We start from the raw sequence: 23,832 nt of genomic DNA on the forward strand, positions 1-23,832 counted from the left end.
TTCCGCTTGATCAGTAGAAAGCGATGGAGTACTCCATTTCCTACTGCGTTGATGTTTGCCGGGTGTAAGGAGGCGTCGAGGCAGGAGCACTTGCGAAGGGCGTTCTCTTCGTCTGGCCCCCTAGCGGCCTTCCATCTTCTGCTGACCCGAAAAACGTGGGCTCGATCCCGACCGCGGCGGTCGGATTTCGAAGGAGGCAAAATTCTAGAGGCCCGTGTACTGTGCGATGCTAGCGCCCGTTAAAGAACCCCAGGTGGTCGAAATTTCCGGAGCCCTTCACTACGGCGTCCCTCATAGCCTGAATCACTTTGGGACGTTAAACACCCATACACCAAACCAAACCAGATTCACTCACCTCTACATTATCATGCGCGTGCGCAGTTTCCGCTTCCGCAACAATTTGCATTTTTAAGTAGTGTTTCAGCTCTTCCACGTGAACGGGTCCGCTGATTCTGTCAGACCTCGGCTCAGCAAGTTCGAAGGGTACCATCCATTCGTGCGGAAGACCGGCCCCAAATCCCGCGCTTGCGTTGTTGAATGCGTTATTGCGCTTAAAACCGAGTCCCTGTGCGCGTAGAAATAGCTAGCATTCTCACTTGCCCTAGACTTCTCGCGGCTGCGGTTCGCCTACTTAATCACATTCTCCGAACGCTCGCGAAATCGCTGGGTGTAGTCATCTTCGGTGACTACGAGGATATCATCCGACCCCCTGATCAGAATCATGTCCGTCGGCGTGTTCATCTCTCTTCCAAACATGAGAAAGTCCTGCGTGAAGCCTATCGAGCGATTTTCACTTTCGCGCAGAGCGGAGGAGATAACGTCGAGATGAACATTCAGACATTATGCGCTCTCGCATGTGCGTCTATCCTCAGAGCACCAACTAAGTCATGTCGGAAATACGGGTGTTATGCAGGAAAACTGTGTGCACATGACAGCGATGTTCGATACGCAGTGTCGGAGGCCTTAGAACACCACGCGCTGTCACATTCAGAGCACTAGTAAGCTCTGAACAGGTTGTGGAACTTTGCTCCACTCCCCACTGTGCTACGCCGTTCTTGACCGGTAGTTTCGAGCGCAAACGCAGCGACAGCAGACCGATGTGGTCGTGGTCCTGCGTGCTTCGTCAGAGGCGCACAGACAAATCTGGAAAGCGGGCTTGGAGTGCCGTCCACTCTAAACAAAAAGGAGTAAAAAAGGGAGTAAGCTGTCTTCTAGCTTACTCCTTTTTTATAAAAGGAGATCCGCTATAGGAGAACTTAGTCCCCTTTTTACTTCCATGTAGGCGTAGTCGTGTTTAGTGTCTCGGGGTGCACCATAACGCTTGGCAAGAAAGCCGTTGTGTATTGGCATGACGGCTCAGAATATAAGAAAGTTTGTTGTGCGCTGCGAGAAAAACCAGCGATTATAATCTTAGTCCACTCGGTGTCACGTGCCTTTACCTGCAGGTTTTGCCGCAGAAAACCAAACCTCGGCCGATAGCCACTTTTATTGATACGGCTCTAGTATTTTACTCTTAATGTCAGTTTTACATTTCAGTTATGAAAACGGCGCAGCTGCCTCTGTGATGTTGCAAAGGTGTACAGTGTATACGTGTGCTCGGAACGTCCAGATGCGAGCGGCTTTCACGAATGAATCGTAATTCAACGAAGGCTCTCCTCTTGAGAACAAAATTTAGGCCACTGAATTGAGCATCACGTTGCTTACACGAGCGCTCCGGCGAGTGACCTGCAGCAGTGCCCAAAGGAAAACACAACTGTAACCTCAAGAAAAGCTAGAAATTCCCCTCTGAGGGAAAGTCAACAGCTTCGGTAGTGAGAGAAGAAAAAGCAGCCAGGAGCCATCACAGAGGCCGGTGCAGATGGCACCACCAACTTGGCGTCACTACATGAATTATCTTGGCGCAGCTGATTGCGAGGCTTTGCTTCATGCGTAACACTGACAATACGCAACACTACATCTTACATAGCAAATAAAAATCTGTCGAGACACTGCATTAAAGGAGTGCTCCCAAAAGTACATGCCGGTAGCATGTGCTATGCACTCCACCATCTTGTGATCGTTGGGGGCAAGACAGTCCTGTGCACTAGCTGTTAGCCGTCCATAGAGTGCACACCACATAACAGTCAGCAAAAGCTTCAGAATAACAGCGCAGAAGGTCTGCAATCGTCGCACTCTTCGTAACTGCGCATGGCATATTTCCCAATTTACAAACACGAAGAGAGCGCCGAAAAGCACGAGCATCCATGCGCAGATGTGATAATCAGACATTGTAGGACAACAAAACAGTCTGTAGCAGCAGGTACGCACTAAGAGAATATGTTATGCACTATAGCAACGAGGCTTTGAAACGACTGCGAACATTCGGTAACAGAAACCAAACTTGCACTTAGCGATACATTATCTTTCGCCTAAATGAGTTCACCGAAGTTCACATCTTCAAACGTGAAAGCGGTAGGCTGAAGCTATCAAGAAATGAGGTAAAAAAAATATGAAGGAAATATACAATGCAGGTAACAGCCAAGGGGGGTCAAAGTCTTGCGCTGTCAATGTCTGTGGTATTGTGTAAGGTTCCCATGGCCGGTTGCTTCGGCAGCTGCTCTCCTTGGAAGACGACGAGGCCGATGGTGTTCATGGAGAGGAATATGGCCGTCACGGCGACGCACTTGATGAAGACGCCGTACGCCACCTGGCGAACAAGGTGCAAGGCAGAGTCAGGTTTAGTAAAGGTAGTGGTTGTCATTATGCTATATGGCAAATGAAAACAGTGCCTTGCTCTCATCTTCGGGGGAACGAAGTATTAGCTGGAGCTCTAACTGTTACACTGGCTGAGGCCCAGGGACTGAAGCTATCCGCCTTGCTTTTTCTTAGGACAATAGTTGTGAACGGTATCTTCTCCGAGTTTCGAGTCTCGGGGACACCGTCCTGTGCGTAACTGAAAATTCGCTAAACATAACACGTTGCGGGGATAGTTGGTTATGCATTTTTTTTTACTTTAAAAGTAATCCAGCGCTACACTTTTAAGACGAGGACACAGAAAGAACTTGACAGCGCCCGTCCTCCCCAAGTTCTTTTCCAAGTTTTCCAAGTTCTTTTACTTGTCAAGTAAAAAATAAAATGCGCAACTGAAAACGCGCCCAAATTCTTAGCCGCTCGCGAGTTAAATCGCCGGAATAACGCCTCAGTCTAACACTCATCGCATAGGCAGAGGGGCGAGAGCGCAGAAAACGGATATTGACGGATAACTTCCAGCTGCGCTTGACACCATACCGCCACCGTCAAACACGCTTATGAATGCAGACTGAATGGGGCGAGTGCGACAGCCAGCGGAAGTGGCAGGCATCGTGTGATAAATCCTCGAAAGGTCCCGAGTGTGCTCTCATTTCTGAGTGACAGTATCTCGGAACGCGTGACGAATTAGATCTATAAGACCTCTAGAATAACCAGCGCAACATGAAAGCGTGCCCCTTAGCGACTCTAACGTGCGCAGGCAGTCATCCGAGCGCTCTAAAGCTCGAGAAAACGATTAATCGGACATCTTATTTTCCGCTCACCCCATTGATTAGACATTCTCGATTAAGACTTGGGGTGCAACAAATTCGCTTGAAAAATAAAAATGAGTGAAAAATAAAAGCTTACACACGAAATTCAGAGATAGTCAGCGTTTACAATGTGAATTTTTTTTAAAAGCGTTGCTCTTTTCCCCTCTCTCTTATCCCCTTCCACCGCGGCGTGCTTGAGGAGTCAATAACCCACAGTGACGCTTCACAACCTCGCCTTTTCTTTACGTATAACTTAATCTGAATCCGCCGCCGCAGTGGCTCAGCGGTTATGGTGCTCAGCTGCTGACCTGAAAGACTCGGGTTTCGATCCTGGCCACGGCTGTCCCATTTCGATTGAGGCGAAACGCTAGAGACCAGTGTGCTGTGCGATGTCAGTGCACGTTAAAGAACTCCAGGAGGTCAAAACTTTCCGGAGTCCCCCCAAACGGCGTCCTTCACATTTTGAGTAACTTTGTAACCTTAAGCCCCGTAAACCATGAATCTGAGCTAATTGTAACCCGTAACTCAGACACGCACAGTCTGTGGCTTGGGCAGAAAGAGAGGGAACTTGTGCCTCGACCTCTGCTATCAACAGCGTATGACGCCCAACCATACTCTTTCCGTGAATCGAACACACACACAATGGTCGCAGTGAAAAAGAAGCGCAACGGTTGTCACCTATGGGAAAAGAAAGCACTTCTCTCGTGCTGTCCTCGGCGCACACTCACCATCTGGGCACTGTTGGCGTGGGCGTACTCTCGCATGACGATCAGTGGCAGGGACACAGGCAGTATGACGTTGATGGACGCTGCGAGGCTGACCGGCACCACGTAGAACGACACCGGGGTCTCTGTCACCACGGCCTGCGTAATTCGAACGCGACAGAAGCTTCTTTCGTTCCGGGGACACAAAGATTGCTTGCACTCACTTATTCCTGCGTGCCTAGTATTGCGGTTGCAGTGGAAAATGAGAATGTTTGTTCTGTGCCACACATTTAACAAGTAGCCGAAAAATAACGAAGGGAAAGGAAGAAAGTTTCTAGGGAGAAGTTGGAACCTCCAGCTGTCTATATTTCGACCTGAGAGTGCTTAGCAAAGTACACACTCATGTCCGGCTTTGTAGGGCAAAAATTTTGAAAATTGGAAAATTGTAAGGCACTGTTATGAAAATATTGGAGGTAATGGTCCATTATTTTGGTATGCAGCAAATTCTTTCTTTAAAAGTGTTCCCATCGATCACATCGAACAGTTAAGACTGCCATAGAAAACCAATGGGGAACGCTTTTGACGACAGGAAAAACGTGAATAGAAAAAAAAAATGCATGACTGCCGTCGGGTGATCTGCGGATATGTTTGTTATAGTGAAATCTTACGTTATAGGAAAACATTGCGTTCATAAATTGTTTCCGCTCAAAAATGCTTTTGTCCAGAATTGCTGGGTATGATGTGCATATTTCAAGTATAGAAGGAAACGCGTAAAAAGCAATGAATCACAGAAGTTTGGTGGCGTTTCATGGTAAAACCAGCATTTCGCGGTCAATTCGACAGATCGCTTTAAAGCTTCCTTAACGATGACAAGGGATCTCGCTGGGTTCGGAAAACTTGCGTTCTCAAGAATGCTACGCGGACAACGCATGACTATCGTCGTGGCTGACACTGTCGCCTTTCAACGCGGGCTCCAACGCCTATAAGGCTCTCCCTTTAATCACTCCCATGACAATTTCACACATTTCGTATGTTTTGACCTCACTTGCTTTAACTCCAGAACATAATTTTTTTTGTTTATTTCGTTGTATGAAATACAAAATTGAAGACGTCCAGGCTAAATGTGTTAAAAAAATAGCACCTGAAGAGAGCCTCATGAAGCATCATAAAGCAAAGCAAATGAGAGAAGCACGCGCGACGCTTCACCAGACATTATGAAGTCATCATTTGCAGCACATAAGACCTAACACACAGCACAGTGTATGCGGCAGTGGAGCGTTCATAGGCGAGCGACCATGACAGTAAAGACACAGAAGGGAAAAGAGATCGAATACGACGAAGAGATGCCAGATTAAAGTGACAACTCGTTGCCACAGCCCAAGCAGAATCCCAAGAAATGTATTCGCAAAGGCCGGTCCTACGAAGTACCAGGGTGAAACCATCCTATTCCAATATTTGGCCGATTAGATGTGCGCTTAGTGTTCCAAAAAATGGCCGCGTCTTCGGTTTGATCTCCTTTACAATACCTGCAAGAGACGCCGTTGTGTCAGTGATAGTGTGGAAAAGGCCATGTTAACACATCTATTCCCATGGGGAACACAAGCCGCAAGGGAGCGACTGCACTGCCGACAGCTACCCAAGCAGCAGAGATTCCGATACAGTTCCAATATTTACATGTCCTGTCGCAGCACGGTACAATAGCGCAAGAAAACAGAGGGCGCTTTTGTCGCATTGTTCTTTTCTCTCGCGTAACAAAAAGCATGGGTGACGAAGACAATTGCATAGTCAAGGACTATTCGTACAAGCGACAGCATTGACCGCTGCCCGGTCCTCCTCGTGAAAGCGGGAGCTGTTTTGTGAAGCCAGCCGTTGAGCGGTTAGCCGCAGTGCGTTAGCGCGGATTATGCTGCAGTCTTTTAGTGCCGCAGAGTTTAGTTACACGGCATAAACGCTGCCTTTCGACGAGCACAAAGCAGAGTAAAGCAGTGGCGGGCTTACCACACGAACCGCCGTGGTTGCCATGGATCGAGCGACGGATTCGCCGACAAGCAACTCTGAGAGGACAGCGGCCACGCTGACCAGGATGAACTGGCTGGACTTGGTGGACCGCTGCGCCCAGAACTGGTCGTCCAGCTTGGCCAGGCCAAGCTCCACTAGTCGGTAGTCCTACTCCGCCAGTAGGCGCGCCGAGTGCAAGTTCGAGGACATTGCATTTATTAGTGCAACGTATCTTAGAAGGTATACCTACGTGGTACACTCACTGAAGAATTTATTTTTAGACCACCAACTCACACTTGCACGGGTTCCCGATCCCTAACAGTATGTGTTTCATGCTCAGATATCTGTGTGCTAGTGAGGTGAAATACGAGGGCAATTTATTAATTTCGTATTATCGGTAGAAAAAATTTATAACAGGCGTACACGATAGGTATCATACTGAGCGCAAGTCTCTAGTTTTAGCGGAACATAAATTGTGATTTATATAGTACGGCCCAACATCGCTAGGGCATCAGAACAAATATGACACAATCCATCCGGAAAGTTGAAACACATGCAGTGATACGCTTTCTGTATTTGAAGGGACGCGATGCCAAGAAGATTCATGCCGTGGGCCTGTGGCGGTGTACCGTAACAATTCCTCAGCTTATGACACTGTCTTGAATGCCGTCATACAAGCCTGGGCGACGAAGAATGGAGTGGCCGAGCGACGCTGGATGGTGAACCTCGAATTGCAGCGCAAGTGAAGGCTGTAGTGCTCGCTGGCAGGAGGATAACTGTTGAAACATCGGAGGCTCAGTGCACAACACCGTTCACAACAAAAACAGCACATGACGAAGGTAGCCGCACGCTCACGAAATGTGTCCGTGTTCTCGACGACAATGCACCGCCTCACTCAAAACCGGTGACGGTGATACACGAGGCCTCCTTAGGCTATGAAATTTTACCCCATCCCTATATTCTCCTGACCTCGCACCAAGTGACTTCTTCCCATTCGCTCGCATGAAAAGCTCAGTGCGTGGGAAGCATTTCTGGAACGTTGAGGAGGTGATAACTCAAGCGGAACTCTTGCTGAATTCTCAAAATGAGGAATTTTTGCAGGGATGTTCTGCGGCAGCTCATCCATCGCTGGTAGAGGAGCGCGGTCATGGGAAGAGATTATGTAGAAAAATATTGTAGCTCCGTGGCGGCGCTGTTAATCACGTGGTTGGTCACGTGGGTTGATCACGTGGTGCGGAGCAGCTGCTGCTGCTGGCGGCGCGGCGCGGCGCGCAACAGCTACAACAACCAGCTGTGCGCATGCGCTATGTCAAGTGCGACGAAGATAGAAGGAACGCCCAGCGGAACGGAGCGGCGAAAGACTGACTTTGCAGTTCGGCTGAGCTAGTTTAGCTCGGTCAGTTGTAGCTATCGCGTCACTCCAGGTTTAACCAGAGCCACGTCCATTTTAAGCAGGGGTTGGAAACTTCCTATATATGTACAATTTTCCAGCTACTCAAGATGTCTGCAGCGCCAATTAGTTTCATAGTGGCCGGAGGAAAGCCAGTTAGAGCGTCATATCGTTGTCATGGCAACGGTATCCGCCACAGAAAACTTCACTCCCGAGCGGGATTCGAACAGCCGCCGGCGAAAACAGAGCAGCTTCGCTTCGCAGTGCCAGAGATAATTGAGATAATTAGGCCATCGCCGCTTTTTATTTTACATGGCATTTATTACAGTGATGCAATGTTTTAAGTGCATGTACTATGTGAAAACATAAAGAAAGCATCTCGCTTTGCATGCATGTGCAGAAATTATTCCTATTTAAACAGTTCTCCTGTAACCAGATGCTCTGAAGTGGCTGAAACCGAAACTAACCGGTTTCCTACCCCTGAATTAAACTCTCACACAAGTCCCATTAGACTCTGTCTGTTCCTTCATGCCAGTAATACGAATTATTTATGAACACCTCTCCGAAGTGCATTTATGAGCTGTATTTGCAATGCATATCAACTTTTTTTTTACTTGGAAAAATGGAGGTAAAATGACTTTTAATGAAAAGTCCTTCACTCTTGGCGAAAGCGGCCTCCTATTCTGTACAGTCTCGTTGTAAGAGTGGGATCTACCTTTATACTATACGTCAGCAGTAACCAGATCTACTTTAGCCAAGACACGTACCTCAACTGTCCTCGAGAGAGCCATGACGGAGCCCAGCATCAGGATGATGCTCCACGGCATGCGCGAGCAGAGGGACTGCCAGTTAAGCATACGATGCGACCAGCAGCGTCGCCTCAGAGACCCGGGCGCAACGCTCAGAACCAGCACAGCGAGGCTTAACAGGGGGACCTCCAGGCGCCTGCGCGCATGCGAACGCGAAGGCATCTAGTTAACGCAGCGGTGCGCTTACCTGGAAAACATGTCAGCTCTGCAGACCTCATGGCATCCACATTTTAATCTTTATACCATACTAGCATCGGCCGCTGGTACCGGTGCCCACTAAGCTATTTCTCGTCTGGGCAGATGTTTGATGCAAGACTCATTGAATGTACCCACCATCCAGGATGCTGTGCGCTGTAAGCACTGGAAGCGACAGGGATCCCCATCAGCCAGTAGAACGCCAGGGCCTCGCGGACACTGCGTATTTCAGTTCGGCTTTAAGTTTTATTGGGCACATGGTAATAAAGAACCAAAGTCGGATGCAACTCAAAAACCAAGAGGCAGATGTCCCTGAAAAGAGCCCCTCCAGCCAATAGCGTCAACTTATTTTCCTAACGCTATGGCTAATTTCATTTAGCCATGGTTGATCCTTTAACAGAAAAGTATACAACAGCTGTATCTTACAGGTACTCATCAATGGGGCAGAAACGTGGGGGCTAACGAGAAGGGTTCAGCTTAAATTAAGGACAACGCAGCGAGCTATGGAAAGAAAATTGATAGGTGTAACGTTAAGAGATAGGAAGCGGGCAGAGTGGGTGAGGAAACAAGCACGGGTTAGTGACATCTATAGTCGAAGTAGAGAGAAAGAAATGGGCTTGGGCAAGGCATGTAATGCGAAGGCAAGATAACCGTCGATCCTTAATGGTAACGGAGTGGATTCCAAGAGAAGGCAGGTGTAGCAGGGGGCGGCAGAAAGTTAGGTGGGCGGATGTGATTAAGAAGTTAGCGGGCATACGGTGGCCGTAGCTGGCAAAGGACAGGGTAAACTGGAGAGACATGGGAGATGCCTTTAATGGCCCTGCAGTGGGTTTAATCAGGCTGGTAATAAAGATGATGACGATGATGATGATCCCCTTTCATCTGCCGCCCCCTGCGATGCCACGCTAGCAGGTACGAAGGGATTAACCATAACGTCATGAGAATCGGTCGATGCCATTGGCGGGGGGGGGGGCGGGGGGGGGGGGGGGGGCTCCTTTGAGGAGCATTTGCTGCTTCGCTCTTGAGTTGTCATAGTATAGTAAACTCACGAGTGCCTCTTCATGTTGCGGTGACGAACCCGGGCGCTCTTGGACATGTCTTCGTGTGTTTGCTCGTCGACATCGTCATCACTGGATATAAAGGAAAGGAGAAGGTTGGTGGCGCACGTAGCAAGTTTGCACATTGATTCTGAATACAGAATATGTGCATAAATTGACGCGCAAAGCTTGAACAATTAGGCTGTTTTTAAAGGATCAACCAATTGTAAAGCTCGCTCTACGAGGTTTTGTTTTAAATACCAAGCATTGATAGAACCAATTCTTAGCACTGTACTTATAGCCGTGGGGTATCGATTCCCAATTTATTCTTAGGATATGCGGGGTGCTTTTGTGTATTCGATTCCGTTAAAAAGGTCGATCCGGTCAGCGCAATAAATGATGAATGCCAATTCTTATTTATGCACCTACACTCCACCATGGGGCGCAGTTTTTTTTTTCCTCGATTTTGGCGTGGTGCGACCTTTGCAAGAAAGCAGCAATTGTCGGTTCTATTTCGCAAATGTATTTCGGGAAAACTATTTTAATGTACCATCCATCTGGTGCTATAGCTTAAGTTTCGTCGTTGCTATCGCTGTCGAAACTGCTGGGTGCGGCTCCTTACATTCCTCGCAAATGAAGTAAGCTTCGTTTATGTTCACTGGATTCCAAACTTCTGGGATTTTAAAAAACTTTTAACGCCGCACGCAATGAATTCAAAATCCACGAGCAGCCGAGCTGAAGTGGTGCTCTTCTGAGCAATCTTGTCGGCGTCACTTCGAGGTTGGCAGTTGCCATCCACTCCTATAGCACAGGCGTCTGGATTCTGTTTCAATCGGCACACAGCCGCACAGCGAATGGATGCTAGAAGATGCATGCAGCGGGCAACCATCGTCCTATCGCAGCTCCCCGCGGAGTGTGCCACGCGAGCAAATGTAAGCCTATGTGAAACACCGTTGCTCATTGAAGATTTTTTTTTTGTCCCCAAATCATCGGCTTCCAAGTTTAGGAGAGCGGCCCATATTAGACCGTGGCCTTTAGTCGAGTGTATACGGTATACACTAGGTATTTCAGTGAAGACTAAGAAATGCTCAAAAATAGGTTTTTTGATTAACAATTTTTTTCAGCACAGTATTACCAGTGTTGGTAGAGATAGATCAGAAACCCGGTGAATCGGCTTTAGTAAGCTGGTTAACTAATTTTTAATAATTGACTTTTTAACCAGTACAATTAGACGCCGGGTTGCAATTACAGGTTTGTAGCCGGGCGTTAGTAATAGGCATATCAGTTTTTAGAATTTCGAAAACGCGATTACCCTTGGCGCTGTGGCCCGACAAAATTAGGATTTTTTGACTAGTTACGTGCTGTGGAAAGGTTGTTTTGCCTGCATGCTTTTCGAAAGCGTATGTATTTTGGCACGATGTTTTCAGATTTTGTCGCGCCACAGCGTCGAGGATAATCGCATTTTCAAAATTCTAAAAACACTAAAAAAATATAAAACAAATCCCATTAGTAATTGCAACCAGTTCCCTAGCTGTGATTGTTTCAAAGTTACTTATCAGAAGTTCGTTAACCAGCTTTTTACTTAAGACAATGAACCGGCTTTCCGGTGTCCACGAACACTGGTAATACTACACCGCAAAAGCAATATTTTTATCCCTAAAAGCCTATTTTTGAAAATTACTTTGTCTTCCCTGAAACATCTGGTATAATCGCTGAGGCCTCAAGAATGCATGTGCTGGCGACTAGTATTGTGCAGTTTTCTGCATGACCGACTCGAGAAGGCACTTAGGTAAACAGCGCAAGCAGTACAACGAGTGGTACAACGGTAAACGGTATATACTATATAGTATAGGGTGGGGTACCATAAGAACGCGAAGCTTGCTCGATCTGGGACTGCCTGTGGTGCGGACCCAGATTTTCTTGGATTGTGGTGATGTAACGAATTAATCTCCGATAACTCAAAACGTTAACTGAATTTCTCCTGGTGTTCGGAATGCCTATGCCTCATGTGTGCGACCAATGGAAGGCTAAAATGCTGAGCCCTCCCGAAGACTGGTATATACCAAAATGACAGCAGCCAGATGTTCTTACCTAATCCTACGGTGCTCACTGGCTGCAGAAAGATGTTAACATGTTACCACAATGACAGGTGCCGGCTGGGAGGCGAGTCACTGTCCCGCATGCAACACAGTGCGCAAGATTATTTCGTTCCTAAGTAGGCGTCTCACAGTGTGCATTGCCATACAACAATTTTGCCACACTTTCCCGCATATGCGATGCCACAGGTTTTAATAACGGTTCGGTACATCGAAATGCTGCCTGTTTTACCTCGGAGTAGCAGTCTTTAGGTATCACGTGACACTGTGCCCAATAACTGGCGGGGTAGTTGCCCATGTACACACGGTACTATGAGGGACCGTAGTTTTGCCGGACTTTGGACGAAACTGAAGCAGGCGCTCACCAGCTGACGAGGCTGGCGCAGTAGATGGAAGTCCAGCACACGATGCAGCAGACCAGAGCCACGGGCAAGGAAACCAAGAACCAGCTCCACCAGTTCACCGGGCAGTCTTTGTCACGGCTGTGGACGTGGATAAAGTATGAGGCTCTCGAGTTGATCCTTACGAGTTTATCTCACCTGTATACGCTTTACATATATGGACACGGTGTGCATAGCCGACCACTTTTTTAAGAGATAGATTTTTTTTAATGTGGCTGGCGGTACATGCTCTTCCCAACGTCCTCTTTAGACTGCCTTCATCTGTTCCTTCACAACTTGGTTCATCGATCTACCCAGGGTTGAGGCAGCAACCGCGGCCTTTACTCTCACTATATATGGCCTGGCCTAGCCTAATCTGACCTAAGGCATGCATGCATGAATGCCGCGTTCATTCATATTGTAGTGCCGTCTGTATTTCGCTTGCAGGGATACTTAGTCTTTTCGTGCTTAACTACAGTTATTTCAGTCCGTTCCTCTCACCCTAACGATTCGCTGATGTATGGGGGCCGCCTCTTTTGGTGCGAAAGCACTACTTCACTAGCAGTCCTGAATGAGGCGATATTTGTCAGAAGCCACTCAGATACCTGCAGAAATTAAATAAATTTTGAGCGACTGGGTTTCGAACCCGCGGAGGCACTAACAGATCAGCTTCGCTGGCCTGTGCAGGAGAGCACTATACATGCTACCACCGCAGCCAATCACGCTTCGTGTTAAACTGCCAGACGTTCGCGCTGAGCATTGCACGTCGTCGTATTGATCATCTTCCATATATGCGCAAAACGCACTATTAGCCTCCTACCCCGAAAAATCCACAAGTGGACGTGAAGCCCGTGAGACAGTGGCGAGTGCAAGTGCTTATTCGGCTTTGGGCTACGTGGCGGTACACAGTGCCAGATATGTGTGTTACGGCAATGGAGCTAAACGCGTTGGCGTTGACAACATTCTTGCAGAAACGCGGCATTTAAGCAATAGCCCGCCGGCATTCTTCGGCGCATGTTACAGATATGCACCATTGCGAATTATTTTACACATCCCAATACTGCCTTCCTGAACGTCAAAGATGTGGCAAGAGAATGTTGCAGACTTCGATCATTTTCAGGAAAGTAAAGGCGCATAACTTGCTCCCTGGGTCAGTGGACACGTTAATCGCGCTTTGAGGTAAGTGGCGATGGTGCCCACATTAAAAAAGCGCGCTTTCGCAGAATATTTTGAGCTTAACCGCCGGCAAAAATTTTCTTTCTGGCCGCTGCTTGAGAGTTGAAATTGTTCAGAGGAGCATTCTGACGAGACTCTACACAAATTTGTGGCTTGTTTCATGAAACGGACAGTTGCTATTCCCTTTTTAGTATTTTCATTTTTTAATGTTATGACTAGAAATAACGCATAAACAGTCTCTCTTTAGAGTGCAGATTTGGGCACATATTTCCTGCTGCTTTTTTTTTGCAGCACCGATTCCCTGCAGCATTTCTCCTGTGGTGAGACACCGACAGAATTATTTTGTTCGCACTATTTCTTCTGCGCTGCTGGCATCAAGTGTCATTGTCATGTTTACAGGCCTCACAGTGCTTGTACGCAGTCGCCGCGGAGGCATGCGGAGTGTCTTCCTATCGCGCTACTAAAGCTCTGCAAGATTTATGCAATGTTTACAACCGATCTTATTCCACTTAATCGACAACCACCACCAACCAGCAGTGGAGCTAGAATTTTACCCTTTTCAGCTCTTCCAAAATATTTTCTCTCGCTTTCGCATCCATATAAAGCAAGTGGTATAGTCCATTACCAGCCAAGGGTGACGAGGACCGTGTTGCGCGCGGGCACGGTGCTCAAGCTGGCGACGTTCCCGAATATGGCGGTGTAGGCGGCACCGGCAATGAACGCCGGGCGCGCTGCCATCGTGAGGCTGCAAAGATTGGACGGGACCCGTTAACGCGTGGCAAGCCGGAGGTGACGATAATAAACCCAACATAACAAGGTTGACTAGAGGGCATGAAAGCTGGTTATGTGAACGTACTCGAAATTCAAGACCAAAATATAGCGCGAAATGGGGCATCAAAGAAGAGACCTGGCCAGGACTTACGCCCTTTCCACGTCTTTTCTTAGGGACCGTCATTCAAGCACAAAACAGCCACCGCGGTGGCTGAGTGGTTATGGCGCTCGGCTGCCGGCCTGAAAGACGCGGGTTCGATCCCGGCCGCAGTGGCCGAATTTCGATGGAGGCGAAATTCTAGAGGCCCGTGTACTGTGCGATGTCAGTGTACGTTAAAGAACCCCAGGTGGTGGAAATTTCCGGAGCCCTTCACTACGGCGTCTCTCATAGCTTGAGTCGCTTTGGGACGCTAAACCCATATAAACCAACCAATCAAGCACAAAATACTTACGCTCGTACGCGCAGAGATGATGTCTGTGGTTCGGCTCCGGTGAAGCCTGCAACAATTAAGATATTGCACGTTAACAATTCGATGACACGCGCCTGCATGGTTTATATTGTAAGAAAATAAATGACTTCTAAAAATTCATTTCCAGGGTGCAAACATGGATCCTATAGTTCAACAAACCCGCCACGGTGGCGGAGAGCCTTTGGCATTCAGCTGCTGGTCCCAACGTCGCTGGTTCCATCCCGGCCGCGGCGACCGTATCTCGATGGAGGCAAAATACTAAAACGCGCGTGTTCTGTGCGACGTCAGCGCACTTTAAAGCCGGAGAGAGTACAGCAGCTGTTCTGATTCGGCCGGACTGCCTGCAGTTGAGGTACAAAATGTTGAAAACGCAACGCCACTTTCTGTGTTTGTGTATATGTTTCGCTGTTCAAAACACAACTTCCCACGCAAAACTCATGCCATCTTGTGCAGGAACAAAACCAGAGCGTAAAAAAAAATAATAGGTTCAATGGACATGGGTTAAGACGGGAAAGTGGTGCAGTTATCTATAGAGCTGCAACACCATGTAACAACTGAAATCTGGAAATACCAGTGTCACTTCATACTGGCTGACTGGAAGGGAGTCGTTCGCATGATCCATTAGCCAGAAGGCCGGTCTTTTACTGATTGAAAATCTGCTGTCGCATCCGTATTTCATTCTTTTTTCAGACAGCAATTGTCCTATGACAAAAATGAAACGAGTTGGCTGCGCCAGTCTAGCACACACTGCCGTAATCTGGCACGTTAAAAAGCATCAGGGCAGGTATTGCACACGAGGCTTGAGAAAAGCAGCGACCAAGCCCAGCTTTCTCAGGCAAAATTTTTGAAAATTGGAAAATTATAAGACACTGTTATGTAAATATTGAGGGTAATGGTCCGTTACTCTGACATGTAGCAAAAACTTTCTTTTAAATTGTTGCCATCGCTCGCATCGAACAGTTAAGACTGCAATATAAAATCAATGGGGAACGCTTTAGGCGATAGCAAAAACGTAAATTGAAAATAATTTTAAGACTGCCGTCGGGTGATCTGCGGATATATTGATTGTTATGGTTAAATCTTACATTATATGAAAAAATTGTGCTCATAAACGGTTTCCCGCTAAAAAATTCTTTTGTCCAGAATTGCTGGTTATGAAAAAGGTAACAGCTCGTACAAGACTGCATTATAAAATCAATGGGGAACGCTTTAGGCGATAGCAAAAACGTAAATTGAAAATAATTTCAAGACTGCCGTCGGGTGATCTGCGGATATATTGATTGTTATGGTTAAATCTTACATTATATGAAAAAATTGTGCTCATAAACGGTTTCCCGCTAAAAAATTCTTTTGTCCATAATTGCTGGTTATGAAAAAGGTAACAGCTCGTACAAGCTCGAAACCCCTTTGCACAGGCAACTTGGGCTTGCCCACAGAAGTCCGCCTTGCGGTCAAGTTCCCTCGGCTAGACGAGTTCAGCTCAGAGGCTACCTTCGGGAGCTCACCGCGGGGAGTGGTCCTAGAATCCAGATTGAACTCTTCATTCTCGAACTGCGGAAACGGAAACCAGCTGCGCACGCTGCCGCTGCGGCTGCCGGTGCTGGGCTGAAGGGACGGGTTGCGTCTCTTGAGGACGCTGCGCACCTCCGGCCTTTGTTCCGGTTCCTGCTCTGTGCTGGCTTCCGGCTTTTCCTCCGCCCTCGGATCGTACTTTAGGGCAGATTTTGGCACCGGCACAGGGTCGACCTTTGCCTGTGGATTTGGATGGGGCACACCCTTCTGCTTCGGCTTTCCCGGGCGTCGTGCTTCGAGCTTTGTTTCTTCCTTTGAAGCTCCCGACCGACCAACAAGTGGCATGAGCTGATACACATCACTTGTCGAGTTCGACTGGAACTGTTGGGACGTCTGAAATAAATGACACCTAACGTTTACGCACATTCATCAGCACCATCATCAACAATCTAACTACGCCTACTACAGGACAAAGGCCTCTCCCATTAGGAAATTTGCCCGGATAAGGTGGCCGCAGCTGCGACCACCTTATCCGGGCAACCCACCCGACTTTCTGTCACTCCCTGCTGCCCTGGCCTTCCTTAGAATCCAGTCCGTTGCCCTGAATACCCATCGGTTACCTTATCTGAATCTAAGTTACGCACCGACATGCATATATCATCAGTCAAGTTCGTGTGATTCTTCACTGCAATCAAGCGCCTGGTACGCCAGAAGCATTAGGCCCTCTTGGTCCTGCTGAACACAAGCCAACTAAAATTACCGTGATCCTTTCTTGCACACTAAAATCGCTTTCTGTCCCACGCGAGCACTCACTTTCAGGTCCCTGATCAAATCACTATATGTGACACGTTTAAGACAGCGTACGTCACATTACACCCACATATCCCTCGTGTTTAGGCCCATGTAGGAAGTAATCTTAACATTTAACATTTCATTTCGTTTTACATTCTTTTTTTTTTCAGCCCTGAATGATGGCGAAAGCAAACGGAGATAGGGAAGCTGATGACCAACCATAGACACGGCCGGTCTGGCCACGGCGCCGCTGCTATAGCTACACTACTGCCGCAGCATACAGTCGGACAGAGCATTATCCGCCTGTTTATCGGCCAACCACTGGACAGCTTATCTTCGGAGACGGGATAGGAGTCAATAAAGCTCGTTAGGCATGATAAACATGTCGTCGTGCTGCATCATAAGTCGGCGCTGGTCCACCTGTGCGGCACGGCTCTGGGGCACATTTTGCAAATGAATGGCATTGCGGACGTTTTTCTGCTAGGACCAGCATGTCGTGCCGCCCGTTCTACTTTATTGGGAGCAGCGACCACTGGCACAGGGCCAAACGAAATTAAAACGAAATGAAACGTTTCCAAATGCGATCCCTATTACATTTCTCAGTAGGCCCAGTTGGCAGGCGCATTTTTGCTCCAACTGCATGCACTCCGATACCTCAGCGTGGTCTTCGCACATCCTCGCCGAAGAGTCGACCTCGCCGTCGGTGCTTCGCCTGGAGCTGGCTCGCGCCCGAGACTTCCTCGAAGAACTGGTGCGCGATGCGCTGCTTGAGCGCTTGGCCAACAGTGGCGATGTCGCCGTCACAGCTGCGCTGTAACGTCTCGGCACTCGCGAAGCCAACGCAGCGGGAGAAGAATCCGCCGCCGCGCTATGGCTGGCCTCCGGGCTGGTCATCGACATGGACGGAGGCGCAGTGACTGCAGCGGGCGTGGACGAAGACGTGACGGCCGAAGATGGCGCTGTTTGCATCGCCGAGATGAGCTGGCTCGCCTCTGGGCTGGTCATGGAAAGCGACGGAATCGCAGTGACCGCAGCAGGCGTAGACGCAGTGGTGATGGCGGAAGACAGGGCTGAGCGCATCGTCGAGACTGGCGTCTCGTCGTGGACATCGGGTTGCTCCGGAGTCCCTTGCGCGGATGCCGTCAGGAAGTATCCCATCGGGAAGGTGCCCCTTCGGTCCTCTGTACCCGCGATGGCTTGAGCTGGCGACTCCAATGGCGATGGATGTGGACATGGGGGTGTCGATGTAGGCGTTCGACGCGACGGAGGTGGCGCTGCCGGAGGCACGTTCCGCTTCAGGATGGAAGATGGCTGCTTGGGCTCCGCGCTGAACGACCGGATGCGCCTCACGGGTAAGTGGCACGGCCGGTCGTCTCCGCCCGGAGATCTGCCGAGACCGGCGAACGATGTCTTTCGAGGTCCTCTCTGCGCCTGCGGAAAAGACTTTTGAACTCAGGCCCGCACCACTCTTTCTTATTTTATCGAAGTGAGTGTATAAATACAAGCAGAATTCAGCATGTCCGACTGCGCGTAATGCTACAGTATGAGCAACGAAAAACCCACCGAGGTCGGCATCTCTTTACGAGCGTGCTGTCTCTTAAGTACCGAATTAAGTTTTAATAATTCCGAGTGCGAAATGTTTCACTATGCGTTCAACTGCAGCGTCTTTCTACGCACATCCAGCACTTGTGGTATGCAAAGCTGCGCTACTTACCCTAAGCTGTCCTCGTGGTGCACCCTGTCCTTCGAAGGTGGAAAAGGAAGGTTGCCTCCTATGCGGCCTGGCGACCAAACTGCTGCCGGACGCTTCACTGGCCAGCGTGCCAGAGTCGCTGACGGACACGCTCCGGACCCTCCTAGCGAAAGTGCTCACGCTGCTCTTTCGACCGTAGCGTGGTCGCCGCCCTCCGTCGAAGTAGTTCGAGCTTGTCTGTAAGCGCACTCCGTTCCTCTGGTCGGTGCCCAGGATCTCGTTGCTGACAGTGGTGACGAAGCGGTCGATGAACACGGTGCTGAAGATTACGACCAGCGTGCTGGGCAGGATTAAGCTGAGTCCGAGCACGATCGAATGCATGCCGACGAAGAGCGGCTGCATTCGCAGGGCGTACTGCTTCAGCGCGTACAGGCACAGGCGGAAGAAAATGGTCGTCTCGTCGCCGATAATGGCAAGGGCGAACAGCAGGGAAGCCGACAGGACGCAGGGCTGCGCACATATTTTCGGAAGAAAATTTACTTGCTTCGTTTGGTTCCGCTGGGCGGTGGCGCACATCAATCAACTGTACAGGGTGTAGGATTTCGCTACATTGGCCACGAACTCGCCGTGGTCGCACCGCTCCGGTGACCAACCGCGTGACGAACCACGTGACAACAACTAGCCAGACAATCAGACTAACCTGGACTTGCAATCAAGATTAACCAAGGCTAACGAAGCTATGCCTTAGCCTTCGCTACGTACATCCTGGCATAGCTGAGCTAAGCCACTGCCAATTTTTTAAGATAAAATGATAACAGTCGTGATCATGGCGACGGCACCGGTGGACGGCGTAAGGCGTGTGAGATAAGTCGATTCCTGTGGTACTTATAACTTTAGCTGGTTGGTTGCAATTAGTGAATTGTTGTGGGCCATCAGGGCATCCGGTGTCATACATTATATGCGGAGATATGCAATTGCCCTTGACGCTATGGGGCGATGATTTCGGCTCGGAGTTTTGGATCCACGCACACTGGCTGACGTTGCTTGGAGCGGACGCATCTTACTCCTTTCCCTCCTGAACTATGGTTCGAGCAACAAGTTGTGATGTACCGCGCGAACAATAAGTAGTGAGTGCGGCCAAGTGCGCTTTTCGGCCGCCGCGCGCCAGTCCAATGTGCCTGAAAAGACGAAGTTCCTCGGCAAATATTAAGATTTCAGTAATTTACTGGAGTAATCAACTTATCCCACACATTTTATGACGCTCGCCAATGCTGTCGCTGCGGTCGCGAAAGAGTTATCATTTTAACAAAAATGCTTATTTTTGAACTCCTGGTATATGCCGCGCAATCGCTCGCACAGGCAGGTGATCCGCTGTTTGAGCCTGCATCAGTCGCGACAAACTTTCGTTTCTGCAGAGCACTCACAGCAGCCGTGAATCGTAAATTGCAAATTAAAGCGTCTTACGTTCCTAAGCGACACATGGGATTTGAGGTGCACCGTAGTGGATGGGCTTTACATTAAATTAAACCGCCTGGGGTTATTTAATGTGCGCTGACATCGCACAGCGCATGGCTTTTTTTTTTTTTGTAGTTCGCTTTCATCGAAACACAGCCTCCACGCCCGGAATCGAACCTGCATCTTTGGGAGGGCTTACATGAGGCTGGGCTCTGTATATTCCGTGGCACGACCGCTGTAATGAAGTGTTAAACAGAAAAAAAAACAGCGTCCTTCATTACCGCTTGTTCTCACAAGCTGCTGCAGAAGCTTCCCTGCCCGACCTCGGCGCAGCTTCGAGAACGTGAGAAGTGAATAGGTTTCTTCTGTTAGAGATTTTAAGCTGCCTACAAAAGTAATTGTCGGACGCCTCTTGTACCTATAAACGGGCCAGAAATTAAACGCGAAAACACAGTGTGGCCTCTTTTAGCAATGGCCCGTTTGGTACACTCATACTGACGCCCAAGAAATCTGCGGCCAGCTGGTCCACGCTGCAGACTTCGGCCAGCGGCAGGATGACGAAGGGCAGCATGGCAGCCACGGGCGACGGCAACAGGCGACCCATGAGACCCGCCACTGTCAGGAGGACGCAGTAGATGCAGGCACCCTCCTGCACGTCACCAAATACCCGCTCATCTTGCCGGAATCTGCTCGACTTCTCAATGCTGCTCGGCCGTGGGAACTGTTCGTGAGGATCCAGTACATGGGCACTACATAGGCACTCTTTACTACAGTACATTGCATTGCAGTACATTTTCCAGGTGTCCGTTTCGCACACCCAGGAATAAGTGATGTACAGCTCCCTTTTAGTATTTCCAAGTGTGGCGACTGATGAAGGGCCAGAGGAAAAGATCATAACTAAGCTTATCCAGAGATGACAAGATAGTAATGTGGGTTACTACCGAAAAACCGTGACAGTAAAAATTTTTTTGAAAATCGTTTTTTTTTTAGGAAGCGAAATGGCGCAGTATCTGTCTCGCATATCGGTGGACACTAGAACCACGCCGTAAGGGAAATAATAAAGGAGGGAGTTAAAGAAAGGAAGAAAGAGGTGCCGCAGTGGTGGGAACCAGAATAATTTCGATCACCTGTGGATCTTTAACGTGCACTGACATCGCACAGCACACGGGCGCCTTTTGTGTTTCGCCTCCATCGAAGCGCGGCCGTCGCGGTCGGGTTCGAACCCGGCAGTTCCGGATCAGTAGCCGAGCGCCCTTACCACTGAGCCACCACAGCGGGTGAATAAACAGTGGCTGCTTTTTCATTTTTCTTTTGCATTCAAAAAAGTTTAAAATTGGTTTTTGGGGAAAGTAAATGGCGCAGTATCTGTCTCACATATATGCGGACACCTGAACCCCGCCGTAAGGGAAGCTATAACGGAGTGAGTGAAAGAAGAAAGAGGTGCCGCAGTGGAGGGCTCCGGAATAATTTCGACCACCTGGGGATCTTTAACGTGCACTGACATCGCACAGCACACGGGTGCCTTAGCGTTTCACCTCCATCGAAACGCAGCCGCCGCGGTCGGGTTCGAACCCGGGAACTCCGGATCAGTAGCCGAGCGCTCTGACCACTGAGCCGCTCCGTCATGTTTCTTTTATCTTCGCTCCTCTTTCAAGACTCTCACATTTAGTCTGCTGAAGAAAATTATGAATGTAAGCTCATCGCCGGTCATCGCGTAGTTCACCCCTCTTTTCTTTAGTACCTCCTAAACTACAAGCGTCAATTGCACAAACTCGGTTTCTATAAACCTCACATACCCAGCAATAGTGAACAAAAGCATTTTTGAGCAGGAAACCATTTATGAACGTTAATTTTTTTCATATAATGTGAGATTTCTCCATAACAATACATCCGAAGATCACCCGACGGCAGTCTTGTATTTTGTTTTCTATTCACGTTTTTGCTGTAATCAAAAGCGTTCCCCATTCGTTTTCTATGGCAGTTTTAACTGTTTGATGCGATCGAAAAAAAGGCTTTAAAAGAAAGATTTTGATACATAGAACAATGGACCATTACCATCAGTATTTCCATAACAGTTGGTTATAATATTTCAATGTTCAAAATTTTTGTCCGAAAAGATGGACATCATATACACAAACTTAACGACACCACCTTCCCTCACCCCGGCACCCTACCTTGTTTCCGAATAGGAAAGGCAGCAGGTAGACCGGCATGAGGAACTCGATGCACTCTTGGAAGCTTCGCTCCTTTCGCTGCATCTCCGCTTCCTGGGTCGTCGAGCTCTTCTTGGTCGCGTCGCCTGTGCACAGACAAAGCCCAGATGGTCAACGAGAGGTCATCCTGTCCAGATCGCTCAACAGCTTCGGGCGCCTTCTGTCTCAGAAAAAGTGTATTCCGCTTACATCGCCGCCATGTAGCTTCCGCAGTTGATATTCGGCGTTTGAAATTAGTTAGATGGCCGAATATAATCTGAGGAAAAGAAAAGCATCCAAGACTCTTCACCTTTCCAGGAGGCAGAGCTGTAGCAATGATATGTGTACATTGGTTGCGCATGGGGAACTTGGCCCAGCCTCGCCTGTACAGCTTGGTCGCCTTCCTAATGGCCATCCTCCCTGCCGTACTGACCAGAGCAATGGGAAACAGTCAATGAATAAATTTCCAAAATAATAAAGCGAGGAAGCCACAATGCAGTCGTGGATTCTGAGACCTCCTCCTTTATCAGCATACAATCCACTTAAAAAAGGCTTTTAACTATTCTATGCCCTGAACCAGGAAATTCCCCCTGAGAGAGTTATCGCTGCCAAAAAGCGTGGAGAATAGACTTCTCTGTGCACTGTTTCCAAGTTAGTGGCCTAGAAGTGTCCCTGGTTCACAATGTAAAGACACTGGAACGGATCGGACAACCGCGCCACGACTACGCCGCCGTACCTGGAATGTATCGCTCACTGCTTGGCGGAAGTGTCGGCGGTTGGCCGCCAGAAGCCATTTCTCCGTCTGGGCCTTCTGCTGTCGACAGCACGTGTAAAGCGTCGGGAAGTCTTGTGGAAAAGGAGCTCCGAGGAAGGGCGGTTCAGTGCACAGCTTCGCTGTTCCGAAGACCACAAGGCGAAAGGCGCGCGATCTCCTTGTCTTCTACTTCTCTGTCTGCCTGTGTCTGCAACCACGCGACACGTGCAAGGGGATATTCAGGCTTTCTTTACCGCGCTGTAGGCCATGGGTAATATATGACCCATGCATTGAAAAAGGCGTAAAAAATTCAATTCGGCGCTCCTGGGCAAGCTGCGCCATCTTGCTTTCATCTATAATGCCATTTCTTTGGTTTCAGATTTTTTTTAATTCTATAACGCTAGGAGGCGACGTGAGAAATTAAACTTTGACCGGACGTAATCAGCCAATCACCGATCATGGCGTCTGTTTCTCCGCGCGCTCCTCAAAGGCGGAAGGCTACACTGAGCACTTTTGTCGGTTCGTATGCTGTCTTTTTTCTTTAGGGCAGTATTGGTGAGCTGAAAAACCATGTGGAATGGTCGGATTTCAGTTTAGATTGCGAGACGGTCTCAGATGCTCGGGGAATGAGCGCGTGTTCGCACATGTATCGTTTTGCCTTTTATGTTGCATTGTATGTAGTGCGCTTAATTTGTAAAATGAGAGTGATTTTATTTGCTGCTTTAGGGTTCTTTAAACATAGTACCAAGATATATTCCCAAAATACGCCATCAGTTTTTCTTTATTATGATGATGTCAAGGAAGGCCACGGCCCCCTTTCCGCGTCAATGCCATATCGAACCGACGTTTTGAACGTGCCGCCAAATATT

The 23,832-nt window shown here is 48.7% G+C and overlaps 1 protein-coding gene across 1 annotated transcript; it reads right to left on the reverse strand.

Annotated features, from left to right (window-relative positions):
* Window positions 1-1,944: 1,944 nt before the first annotated feature.
* On the reverse strand, window positions 1,945-23,003 carry LOC144119679 (uncharacterized). The gene is made up of 15 exons (XM_077652246.1): window positions 22,946-23,003; window positions 22,192-22,316; window positions 20,517-20,666; window positions 18,584-19,072; window positions 17,524-18,300; window positions 16,071-16,470; window positions 14,548-14,593; window positions 13,950-14,069; window positions 12,134-12,250; window positions 9,685-9,765; window positions 8,774-8,854; window positions 8,399-8,576; window positions 6,242-6,409; window positions 4,268-4,402; window positions 1,945-2,686 (listed from the first exon to the last, which is right to left on the reverse strand). Exons 1-15 carry the CDS (start codon window positions 23,001-23,003, stop codon window positions 2,528-2,530), a joined length of 3,084 nt encoding a protein of 1,027 aa, XP_077508372.1. The 3' UTR covers window positions 1,945-2,527.
* Window positions 23,004-23,832: the final 829 nt, after the last annotated feature.

Source organism: Amblyomma americanum, chromosome 2 (genome assembly GCF_052857255.1).
Source record: "Amblyomma americanum isolate KBUSLIRL-KWMA chromosome 2, ASM5285725v1, whole genome shotgun sequence".
Taxonomy (NCBI): Eukaryota; Metazoa; Arthropoda; class Arachnida; order Ixodida; family Ixodidae; genus Amblyomma; species Amblyomma americanum.

Excerpts from the sequence above, each read along its gene's own strand:
- LOC144119679 (XM_077652246.1), bottom strand. The coding sequence starts at position 23,003 with ATGGCTTCTGGCGGCCAACCGCCGACACTTCCGCCAAGCAGTGAGCGA. Across the intron at positions 14,594-16,070 it reads TTCTAGGACCACTCCCCGCG|GCTTCACCGGAGCCGAACCA; the intron begins GTGAGCTCCCGA and ends TAATTGTTGCAG. Across the intron at positions 2,687-4,267 it reads ACGCCAACAGTGCCCAGATG|GTGGCGTACGGCGTCTTCAT; the intron begins GTGAGTGTGCGC and ends CTTGTTCGCCAG.